This window comes from Periplaneta americana, chromosome 15, assembly GCF_040183065.1.
Source record: "Periplaneta americana isolate PAMFEO1 chromosome 15, P.americana_PAMFEO1_priV1, whole genome shotgun sequence".
Taxonomy (NCBI): domain Eukaryota; kingdom Metazoa; phylum Arthropoda; class Insecta; order Blattodea; family Blattidae; genus Periplaneta; species Periplaneta americana.
In genome coordinates, this window is record NC_091131.1 from 142,352,928 (window position 1) to 142,365,820 (window position 12,893).

The 12,893-nt window shown below is 34.3% G+C and overlaps 1 protein-coding gene across 19 annotated transcripts in view; it reads left to right on the forward strand.

Annotated features, from left to right (window-relative positions):
- Ufd4 (ubiquitin fusion-degradation 4-like) overlaps window positions 1–12,893 on the forward strand; it is a 465,356-nt gene that overhangs the window by 318,263 nt on the left and 134,200 nt on the right. For all 19 annotated transcript variants that reach the window (XM_069848281.1, XM_069848285.1, XM_069848292.1 and 16 more), the window contains 3 exons: window positions 5,201–5,377; window positions 8,297–8,464; window positions 11,514–11,683. In XM_069848281.1, the coding sequence (XP_069704382.1) occupies window positions 5,201–5,377; window positions 8,297–8,464; window positions 11,514–11,683 (515 nt within the window). The remainder of the gene's footprint in view (window positions 1–5,200; window positions 5,378–8,296; window positions 8,465–11,513; window positions 11,684–12,893) is intronic.

Sequence of the window (12,893 nt, forward strand, 5' to 3'; positions counted from 1 at the left end):
TCCTATATATATTACTTCATTTAAATACGTAAGTACGTCGCAATTACTCTGTCTCGAAAATCAATGCAGAATTTTCGTTCCAGACATGACACACTTTCAATTCACAAAAAGTGCCCTAAATGGGGGGGGGGGGGAGATCGCGGTTAACTTTTTGTAGAGAAAAAACGTCAGTTTTGTTTTTGTTCCGAACAGGGCATAGTAGAGTAACTTTTAGATATCGACAATTGAAATTGCAGTCCATAAGATTTTCTAATCAAACAGGCACTCTAATGACAAGGAAAGTTTTAAAGTTCCTTGTGAACTTGGGTCCGTTATTAAATCATAATTCTTAAGTATTATGTGATCAGTTAAACTTAATGCATTTTTGTCAACTTTGCAATATTAATTATTTCCACTACAGTTCTTCAAATTTAGTTCAATATCCATTTCTCCATGCAAAAACAGTTTTCATAACCGAAAAGTAGAGAGTTTGAGGATTTCATACATATATCACCTGATGCAGTTTGGATAGTTTCGAAAATGGACATGGAGGTTGATATTTTAGTGGAATGACCCATAGCTAAAACACAGTCTAATATATACAGTCACAAAGCTCAATACTTACTAAATATGCAAACACAGATAGTTGCTCACCACCAGGATCGCTACTATCGCCTCATCACAGACCCTTTCCCCAGCAGACGATAAAATGTATTGTACTTTCGATATCGTATTCTTCTGAAAAAATTTACACCTTCCTTCCACTATTAAAATGTGAAATACATAAGGTTTATATATTATTTTCATAAAGTATATATTATATTTTATAAACTCACCTTCCTGGATCTTTCGGAAGAAGGATTACTCTAACCTCTTTTTCTTACAATATTTTTTATAGTACCAAAACGTCTCCTTGTCCCATATTATTATTCAAATTATTGTATTTTAGCCATTTACAGTTATTACATTTCACAGTTTACACAACTTTTCACAACAAAGCGAAATACGGCACAGTCAATGCCTTTTCAATCTAGACCAGGCCGTAATGTATGTTCCGGTTTTCTATTTCAGTGTATGGAGCTCAGTGAAATATTATATTATAACTTTATTGCGTATCATTGCTAAGTTTTATTTAGTGTAATGTGTCCATAAGTTCCATTTACTTCTTGTTGCATAATATGTTGCGGAAATAATTACAAAACTGTGTTATTTTAATGTGAAGAGAATTTTACGTGTTAATCTGTTTGCATCAACATTTTAAGTTTAGGATGGAAGCTATTTTGAGGTTCAATAAAAACGAATTTATATTGTGATTTTAATTTAGCACGTCTACCTTCCTTAATTTTAGACAAAACATTTGCCATACCACTCCTATGAAATTAGTGTACGTACGATTGTGTTACTTCATCTCTTAGGTAGTAAATAAATACGGTACTTCAGTACTCAATTTTAGTATTAAAATACAGACAAATAGAATGTGACGGGTGTCATACATGACATTATGTTTAATCATACTGTATAAGTGCGAATATAGGAATATAAGTTAAATATAGTAAACATAACCTATAATATCCATATGACATAACATACGTATGTAGTGGCAGGGCATTGGAGACCACTAAAATTAGACAGAAAGGGGCAACTGGTACAGTAAACATAACCTATAATTTCAACATATCTAAATATTCGTGCGGTGCAACTGAAAATTATTGAATCTTGCATAAATGAATGTACAAGAACTTCACAATATTTAGTCGAAATAAAGGCAGGTATGACACATACGAACAACGTAATTTTCACACCAAAAATAATATTACACTCGCAAGGAATTATGTCTGAAGTGTCCCCTCATCATTGTTTTAAATTTTGTTAATGCATTTACACTACAGTTTAGAGAAATATATGTTACTCTTCATGCATTCCAATTAATTTATATGGTTGAAACGCCGCCCTTCGTAATTGGGTTAAGCGAGTCACATGGTCTGGCTTACGACCTGTATTAGATAACGATGGCAGTGACACAGTCTATTGTTCCTAGTACTCACAGCACTCCAAGCGGGTAGCAACTATCCCGAGAAATGCAACTCGTTGGCAAAAAATCATCCCAAGCTTCGTGATTGTATATAGTAGGCTGTGGCTAAAATTTCACATTCTTAATATCGTTGTTATGAGGTGAAAAGAAACGGAACATTACATTTCGTGCATCCTTTGTATTACTTCAGAATTGTACTTCTGTTAGAAAACAAAATATTTGAAGCTTCGTTCATTCATTCCAGGGATTGTCCTTCACTGCAAACCCTGCATTCTCCAGTCTCCCCTTTTTTCCTATTTCCTCTTAGATTTGAGGCTTAAAGAACTCTTTCTGAGATTTAAAAATGATGTATTTTGTGTGCACTGCAGAAAATGACCGTTTATTGATAGACACCATACACTTAGTGGTTACATCACCCTTATCTAGTGTAGCAACATGGCACAGTTACGCTGCTGTGATTCTGTCCTCAGATTGCACCACATGAAGATGATAGGAATTGGATAGGAGAGGTTATAGATGAAATGCATTATACATATATACAGAACTGCTATGTATGAATATGTATGTGCTCAGTTTGTCAAATATATTACTTAATTTAAGCATTTTCTTATTGAGTATACTTGGTGTGATTGTGACTTTATGAAAGTTCCTCCCCTTGTTGATAATAGTTTCGGATTGTAGTTATAGTCCACTGTGTCTACAACATTTTACTTTGTACATTATTTTACAGTTTTAAGAAATATTTGGTGATGGGAATTAGTGTCATCCAATGTTCGAACATGAGCGGGGATATCAAGATATTACGAACTTCGCCCTACTCCTTAGGTATCAAAGAGTACGTGGGAGTGAACCATGTAAACTAAAATAACCGAGTTTTTTGAAAACCGGTCAGAGGCCTTATGTTCGGTTCAAGTTTACCAAGTCTCTTTAGAACTGAAACTCCCTTTGCGTTTGTTCAGTCTTCCCCTTCCTTACATATATGTTCGGTCCAACAAAGTCTATACAAATAATAAAACTATAACCTAAATTTTTCTGGTAATTTTCGCTTTTACAAAATTAATCGGTGTTAACATGTAAAATGACTGGTCCTGAGACAGAAAATTGCATTTTTGAAATTTTTGTTTGTATGTCTGTCTGTACCTATGTTTGTTACCTTTTCACATGATAATGGCTGAACCGATTTATACGAAAATTGGTATATAAAATAAGTTAGGTCCCACTTAGATTTTAGACTATATGGCATTCAAAATACTTTCTTTAAAAGAGGAGTTATAAGGGGGACCGAAGTAAATAAATCTTGTTTATTGATTTTTTAGCTAGTATTACGTAACGAAAGTTGCTTTAAAAAATGTTTCTGACAAGTTTTACTCTGAGCAAGTGTTTTGTAGGGCTGATATTTAATGACATATATTAGTTTTATATCCATGCCTCCTCAATCAGGCTGATATAATAAAATAAAAATAAATAACTCGACGATTATTTAAGGTGGCCTTGTATAACAAGTGGGAGGTATTCATTTAACACTTTTTTATTTTAATTATTGAGTATGCCTGAACGAGTAGAATTCATATTCAGGGGCTATATAAGAACAGATAATTAACATGTTATACAACTGTCCGAAGACAGGTCTGAACCTCACAAGTGATACCAACAAGGCATCACTTATGAGACTACTAGGCCAGGAGATAATGGGGTATGGTGGCCAGTTTCTTTCCTAAGCTAGTCTGTGAAAAAACGTAAAGCATGACAGGAATTAAAGAAAGAGAAAAAATAAATAAGAACAGTGAGATATAACTGAAGTTTTAAGGAGAAAGAAGAAAATGTATGAACTATCAAATAAATAATCTTGCCAAAAACGTTTTTTCTTAAATATTTCTTAAAACACTGGGAATTTGGTAAAACTTTGTATTCTAATAGTGTCCTGCAATGTTGGAACATGAAAGCAGCAACCAAGATTTTACAAACATCGTCTCATTTCATATGACAAACTAATCTCAAAATCTGTGCTAAAATCCTTGAACAGTTAAAATATGAAGAGGTGGGATTGGAGGACAGCGAATTTTTTTATAACAAGCTGAAACAAACATGACAGAGCGAACATCGGCAAATATCAAACTTCACCATTCTCGACAAACTTGAACAGAACATAACGCCTATAATGCACGATGCTAGTTGAAAGTGTGACTGGATGGGAGAGGAGGACAGAAAATATTTTCATAGTATTGGCGACCAAACATGATGGGCATCCTCCTGCAAAGTGAACATCAGAAAATATCGAACTTCACCATACTCGACAAAATTAACCGAACATGTGTCTGTCATGTGCGACGATAATGTGTAGTATGAAAATTAAAGAATTTATTTTATTTAACGGGTTGGATAGTATGTTATAATTATGTATATCATCATGAAAATGAAAACATTTATTTAGTAGGTTGGATATTATTTATTTCATTTATTAACTTAGTAGACAGTACAAGTTGTAATTATAACAGTGAAATCTTTATTTTTTATTTATTAACAGGTAGAGTACTCTTAAGTTTATTATGTGCAATATGAAAATGACATAGTCTTATTTATTCTCAGGTTGAATATTGCAAGCTACAACGAATTATATGTAGTATGAAAATGAAACATATTTTATTTATTAACAGGTTGAATAAGTTATAATGATGTGTAGTATGAAAATGAAATCATTTTTATGGGCTTATACAATTTATTTTATGTTGTGTGTTCATGTTATAATACTTTCATAATTCATATAGTCTCACATCTTTGTTATTTAAATATTATGTGAAGAATGTAATTATAACTACTTTCTGTCGGTAATTGGTATAGTAAAAACTGTCATATATTTTTAAAACAAAATGTGATTTACCTATATGTACGTATATTTCTGTGGATGTTTAGTGATAAATTTGTAATAAAATTATTTATCCTTACATCTAAATAAAAGTTCACAAGATTTGTTCTAAAATCCATACACAACTAAAAACATGAAGGTATGGGAGGGGAGGGTGGGAGAGGCCAGCGAGCTTGAAGGCGCGGGTTCGAGCAAGCTGGATAGATCCGCTTCTTCAAAGCAGACTTTGGTTGTTGTCACGCTCGACAAACTTGAACCGAACATAGCCCTTGAAATGCATGATACTAATGGTGACTACTGTGTAACAATCTATTCTTCTCCTACAGGTAAAGCTGCAAAAGAGGCAGAAGCAAACTTACGAAGACAGAGGCGGCTTCTTCGCACACAAGTGCTGAAGCACTTATTGGTAGGAGCTCGTGTTGTTCGTGGACTGGACTGGAAGTGGCGAGATCAGGATGGAAATCCCCCTGGTGAGGGTACTGTTACAGGGGAACTTCATAATGGTAAGTAGGTGTATTGCACTGATGATGGCAATATCTTGAGTGCTGTATTTTTGTTAATGAAATACGTTTTCTTTGTTTGGTATTCTGTTAGAAGAAGTTTAAATGCTAAATTAAAACAATGACTGTAGGTAGTGATATTTGTCCATTTGGCAGTGAAGCATTTACATGTGAAAAAAAATGTCAGCTGCGGGTGCTGTGGCAAAATATCTGGCTGATTTGGTGTTTTCAATCATTCAGTTGCAGCAATTGCATCAGCTGTGTTGCAAGATGTAGGGATCATAACAAAAACATAATACAAATTTTGTTATTGACAGGAGTAAAGTTCAAATGTCCTGTCAAAAGAATTGTTCCAATTTAAGAAGTAATTTTACAGTTCTACTTTAAACATGAAAGGATTGGTAGAAAAGGCAAAACATTGTGCCAAGGAATATTTGAAGTGCATTTAATCGAAGAATAGTGAAAGAGTAGCATATATTGCTACTTAGAGAGCCTGAATCCGAAATGTCGTACTTCATACATTAGCATCAAGTTCAGAATAGAATATTGCAAAGTCTATCTTTTATTTTCTAAAGTCAGGCATCTGTTCACATAGTCTCTTAGCAATTAGTCGAGACAGTTGCTTATACAGGTACTTCCGTTTTGGTACAAATTTAAACTCGAATATTAGAAAACTTAATAAAAATCAGCACTGTTAACTCTGCTTACTTTGCCATTCTCTGGTGCAACTTATGATCAGAAAAACCAAAGGGGATCATGTCACATGATACAGCACATTAAATAAATTTTTGTTGTTAAAGCTGTTAGAAGAAAGACATGTTTCAATTTTGTTTTCTATTGCCTGATTTCCATATAACGTTTTGTTATAGAAATGTTCGTTTCTCCTACTGACAAAGCAAGACTTTTGATATTGTGTAGGCCTACTCTAGAAGTAAAATACCAGAAACATGCAACATAATTCAATCATGGAAAACCGCTTCAAAAAAATATTTGATAATACTCTAGCCTGTGTAGGACTATCCGAAACCAGAAGCAGAAGTCATGATACATCTTGTAACTCGAAAACAAATTACAGAAGTTTGTTTTATGAAATTCTGGACAATGTAAAGCAGTAAATAAACACAAGTTTTCAGGACTACAACAAATTCACATTTATCACCTCGGACAGAACAAAATACATCACATATTCAAAAACATTTCCAAATGAGGCATTTAAAAATTTTATGGAAAGGTATGATCATTATTTCGATGAAGTTCTATCGAAAAATGAATTAAGTCACTTACCTTCAGACGTGAGTAACAAGTCCCTCAAGATATCCTACTTCTCTTTGCGTCCACAAACCTTGGAAATTCCATGCCTCAACTCTTGACATTGATTTCACTGGTCACAACTCCTGCCACAATCGGTTCTGTAGAAGGACAGTTTTCCACTTTGAAGAGGATAAAAAAACTATTGAAGAAATCTAACAGGAGAAATACCATATGATCATCAAATCTCGGACTTATATCCATTGAATCTGAACTTCTGTCTGATAGAAAAGAGCAGATCACCTTTTGTGATAGTTATAATACAATATTTTGCATCATCAAAGCAGCACAATATTTCACATTAAAATAAGTCTGTTAACTTGAAGAAATCTTATAGGACTTAATGACTTGTGATTAAGTTGTATATATTGCATCCTATTTTTCAGGATTTAAATGTTGAGGTTTGTACATTTTCCCAAATTTTTCCTCTGAAAAAAAAAAATATATTGCTTCCCTAATGCTTCAAGTGACCGTTTATCACTGCTTTCGTTAATGATTACTTTATTACAATTTCTGAGAAAAAAAAAAGTCCTAGAAACTTGTACAAACTAATCAAAAACTATCACATGACTGCAGATAGGGGAGGTAGATTCATTTGATAGCACAGTAGACATCTCACATATGCACACCTCCCTTGTCATGGGATCAGCAGGGCCACTGCATAGACATTACAGTAAAATCACAAGACAGTGGACAAACACAGGAATCGAAGCACACCCACAGCAGTGGACTGAAGTGATATTTTGTTACTCTTCTGAATTAGTGAACACAACTAACACAACTATATCAAGCATCTGAACAAAAGTTATGAATTTTACGCATATTAAAAAGTGTGAACATGAGAAAACAGAGTATCTTCATAGCAAATCAACATGGACCGAATCTAATGTTTTCAGGGTGTTGTATGTAGTCTTCGGATTTATGTGCACTAAAAGTATATCGTCATTATTATTAAGATGAGATGTTTCATTAGCAATCCAGCATATTTAAATATAACTAATTTAAGTTTTGGTATCTTCTAACATGCCTCTTTTTATTGAGATTGATCACCAGATTCCAGATTCTGATCCTATTGTTTTATGATTTCGAAATTGCAGGAAGTACACCTGTTGCTATATCAGTCGGCATAAAACCTAGTCTAAGTTATCATTTTGTAGAATTTTTAGTTATTCTATTGAATGACTTGTTACATACTGGAACAACATCAGAGGTGCTTTTGTGTTTTTTTCACAGACATGACTCATAGATCGTTAATAACAATATTTCTATAGCAATACATTAGTTGTTAACTTGGGAAAACGTTCATTTTATATGGCACATATAAGACGATATATATATATATATATATATATACACACACACACACACACACACACATACATATAGTATATCCCTCTCCCCTCTCTATCCCCTTTCCCTATCCCCCGCTCTCTCTCTTTTTCCTGGGAGTTAGACTTTCAGCATCAATTGTAGCATAGAATAGTCTAATAATGAAGCATTGAGCATATCTGTAGTATGGTTGATTGTAATAAGAACAGTATCGTTTATTGCAGTTAAGGCATGAATTCCTATTTTGTACACTTTTTTTAACTTTAGCACTAAATTTGTTAAAAGGTTGGATTGACGTGACATGGGATCATGGAGGTTCCAATTCATACCGGATGGGAGCGGAAGGAAAGTATGATTTGAAATTGGCAGCAGGCTATGATACATCCACCACCTCCGACTCTGTGGCACCAGGAACATCAGCTGTATCTGGAAAAACGGCTGTCAGTGCAACAGGTAGCATCACATTTACATTTTGAAGTATGAGTTTATTGATTTTAAGATACTTAGCATATTTCTTCATCTTCTTTTTCTTCTTTCTACTATCACGTATTAAGCCTAGTGATCTGTTACGGTCTCACTCCATTGTTTCAGCGGACGGCCCAAAGATCTTGTTCCTAAAGGGCAACAATTTAATGTTTGCCATGGTATCCTTGTTCTAGGCATCCTGAGTATATGAGATTTCCATTTCTGCCTATAATTTTGAATTTTCTCTAAAACTGAGGCAATATTTAATTTTTTCAAAATATCCAAATTTCTCTTCTTGTTTAATATAGTATAACCAGTGGTTCTTCGTAAAAACTTAATTTCATTGACTGTGATTACTTATGGTCCAAGCTTTCAATGTTTTATAGGCTTTAATTCTTGTATGTTTTGGACAAGAGAAGGTTCGAAAATGTTATTAATGATATTCATTGCATAGTTAAAAATAATTCAGTTTTGTAGAAATATCTTTTTCTTGTTCATAGCTTAGAGAATTGCTTTCAAGTCTCATTACAGTAAAAGGTGGATGATACCGTAAGATGGGGTAACTTTGCACCATTTTCTAGTCAAACATTTGTTTTCAGTCAGTATGTAGTCTTTAAATGTCTAATTTTAAGATGGGCATTTATTTTATATATGTTCTAGGGGTATACGGGAATGTATTTAGCCAGTCATATCTTCGAAAATGTGTCTTTTGAAATTTATAATCTGCCAAAAATTTGGTGCAAAGTTACTTATAGTTAGGGGTTACTTTGCACCATCAGAGTTTTAAGAGGGGTGATGCAAAGTTTGCCACTGCTGGTGTTACACTGCATCATAAACGTGTTAAGCAATAAAGTATACTGTATCAGGAACAGAAAAAATGGAAACACAGATTCAAAAACTGCTATAAATAGTAACACGGACAAAACGTTTCTGAAAAAACTACACAAAATTTCAATATAAGTGGTCACATTCTTCAAAACTGTTGTTTAAAAAATATTTTCAGTTCTTTCGAATGACAAGTCGGGGCAACAGCACGTGAATAACTGTAAAAAATTATACATATTACTTTGTGTCAAGTTCTGGAATAGAATATAAGCAAGTCCTTTCTTGATACTTTTTCTTGGGTGGATTTAGTCTCCCAATTACATCCTGCCATTCATATTCCATAATATCGTCCTTCTTAAGGTCATTTGCAGGATTTGAATGATTTTGTCACTGCTTTGATGACAGCACTGTTTGTTTTTATTCCGTGGTACCTGTCCTGGGAATATTAATTCTTCAAAGCCGAACACAACAAACTCTCCGCAAAGCTTCTTGACTGGTTTTCGAACTTTTCTGCGGACATTTTCTTCTTCTTAATCCTCACTTAAATTTAGCTCAGATTCTGACGATTCTTTGAATATGAGATTGTTGTCAGTATCTTCTTACTCAGGCTGTTCAACTATTTTTTTCTTCCTTTGCTTTGTGTTGTTACTAGGAACAATTGGTGTTGAAGGTGGTGGCAATGCCAAAGCAGATGTTAAGGAAATAGAACCCTCACTTTCATGAGCATAAGCAGTGATTTTGCAGTTCTGATTTGAAGTTTTTCGTTGCATTTGTTGCTAAGCTTTGGTGTAAGTCTTCCAAGAGTGTTGGAAATCTTGTTTTTGAAGCACAGTATTTTGGATTACATGTGGGCCATAGCGAATTGTCAGAGCCCTATGCCTTTTCATAAAGTACTTTACCCAATCACTGCCCGATAAATTTTTCTTGAACTGCTTAACAGTCCTGCTCCTGCTTTGCAGGTAAGCTTTTCATACATCTTGATTACACAACATTTAACATTGTATCACTTCGGAATATGTACAATAAGACTTTCATGTGTTAAATTTTAACGTACCTTGTTAACATGTTTCGACCTATTTTGGGTCATCTTCAGAACTGGTCATTGTGGTCTTGGCACCTCTTGTTTTCTGTGAGGGTGCGTTCGTAGTGTAGAGTCAAAGAGTATATGTGTTTTGAAATTGAGTTGTGTGTTGAGAATATCGTTGGGGTGTGTTTTCGTGTATCTGTATATTTCATATTGTTCTAGTGTGTTGAGTTTCTGGCTTTTTGGTTGGATGTGCAGTATTTCCATGTCTGTGTTGATATCTCTGTAGGTGTGGTTGGCATTTGTGATGTGTTCTGCATATGTGGAGGTGTTTTGTAATTTTGTTATGGCTGTGATGTGTTCTTTGTAACGTGTTTGGATCTTCAATTGATGACATCTTTTGTAGCACTTTGTTTGGAACTCTGTCTCTCAATGATAAGCCTAGTATCCTTCTTAGCATTTTCTTTTGGCATATTTGGAGATTGTTACGAAGTTTAGCAGAGAGAGAGAGACTTTAATATGTAATAAAAAGAAAAACAAATTCAAGTAATTTAGCTATAATACAAAGTGTGAATTATAGTAAGCGTTTTTAAACTTCATTGCAATTAAAATTTTAAAAAATCTTCGTTGTGTTGTTGTGGAAAGTAACCCCAATTTAGCCTCAAATTCATCTTGATTAGAAAATTATTCTGTAACACCATTTGTCGACAAAACAGCTTCACAAACGAAACTAGAAAGTCTAAATGGATGAATAAGAAACAGATACACGTATAACTTATCTTGAAATTGTGCACATCATCTGTGATGAAAGATAATTAATTTGATTTATATTTCAATCAAATTATGCACACGTTCTGTTTTTAAGGTATAGAAATGCCATAAACAAATTCTGTGACCACAAACGGTGGAAAAATACTGTACATATATACCATCTATTGGTGGAAGTGATGAACATTTAAATTTGGTTCGCGTAAACACTCCTAGACCTATATAAAAAGTTTTTCATAGATGGTGCAAAGTTACCCCTGCATGTCCAAAGTTACCCCATTTTACGGTACTTGGCATTAATACTGTGAAAGATGTCTCAGTGTAATTCGATTAAATTCATAATAATTCAAATAAAATTAATTTTTATTATCTATCATGCTTGTTTTTTCTTATTGCTAATATGCTCGTTTTATATTTTAGGCAAAGGCAGTAAAAATATGATAGATGTGACAAAAGGAGGTGGTACCAGTGTGCTCACGAGCCGAAAATCTAGCTCAACTCCTAGCCTGCCAGATGCAACTGAGAATCATGCAAAAACGTCTGTGGCCAGTACTGAGCAAGCAGCATCAGCTGACAATCTCGCTGCCAAGGTAAAACACAAATCTGATATGTATGTAATGTATGTATGTTGCTGTCCCACACCCTAGGATAGTAATGGTTGGACGAGGAATATACTGTTTCTTATTGTTTTTGTTGAATTTAATTTTTAAGTTAAAAAGCTTAAATTTATTTATAAGACGAGAAGACTGTCTTAAGCTTCATATCTGGACTCATGTTATGGAATCCATGCTTGTTCATGTCCATGTTCATGAAATTTCGGCCAGTGTATGGGATTGATATCTATCCTGCATTGTGATGAATTTGGGAAGCTATGCTAGTAGTGAAATCCGGTTTCGAAACCGTTATAATTGTTGAGGGATCTTTGTGTTGACCAAGTGATACCTCCACACTGGTTGGATGATCGTTTACCTCTGCTGAGACATGTGGATGTAAGGCCAGAAGCTGGCCAGTCATCTTGCTCCTTCATGGTAAGGTTACCATACATCCATAACGGAAAAAGAGGACATTTCTAATAAAAAAGAGGACACTTCCTATCGACAGAAGTTCTAACATAATCATTTTTTTAAAGGCAAAACTAAATTATCCACATCATATTACTGTCAGGTTGGTGGTAGTGGTAGTGGTTCCTTTCACTCCCTGGTGGAGCATAGGGCATCAAAGAGAGATCTCCATCGGACACGATTGGCAGCAATAGCCTTGACCTCATTCCACATTCTTCCAATGCTCTCAACCTCTTCCCTCACAGATCTCCTCCATGTGCCTCTTGGGCATCCCACTGTTCGGGCTCTTTGAGGATTCCACTCTAATGCCCGTCTTTCAATAACCTCCCTCAGTTTTCTTAACAAATGTCCTAACCACCTCCACTTGCGCCTTCTGATTTGTACTTCAATTGGATCATCTGCCAGTCTCTATAGGTTTTTGTTACTTATTATTATTAGCCAAAAAATGTTCAAAATTCTTCGCAGGCATCTATTGACAAAGGTTTCCAATTTCGCATTGATAGCTTTATTTGAGAACTAAGTCTCTGATCCATAAAGAAGAATGGCTTTAACATTACTTGTAAAAATTTTTAATTTGATGTTTCTGGAGATACGTATATTTAGTAAAGTTGTACAAATATAATATTTGCTCTCTTAATTCTGTTTATAACATCCTTCGATGTTCCTCACGATTGAGTGATTATACTTCCAAGATAAGTAAATGAGTTCATACGTTCTATTACTTGTTCACCAACCAAAA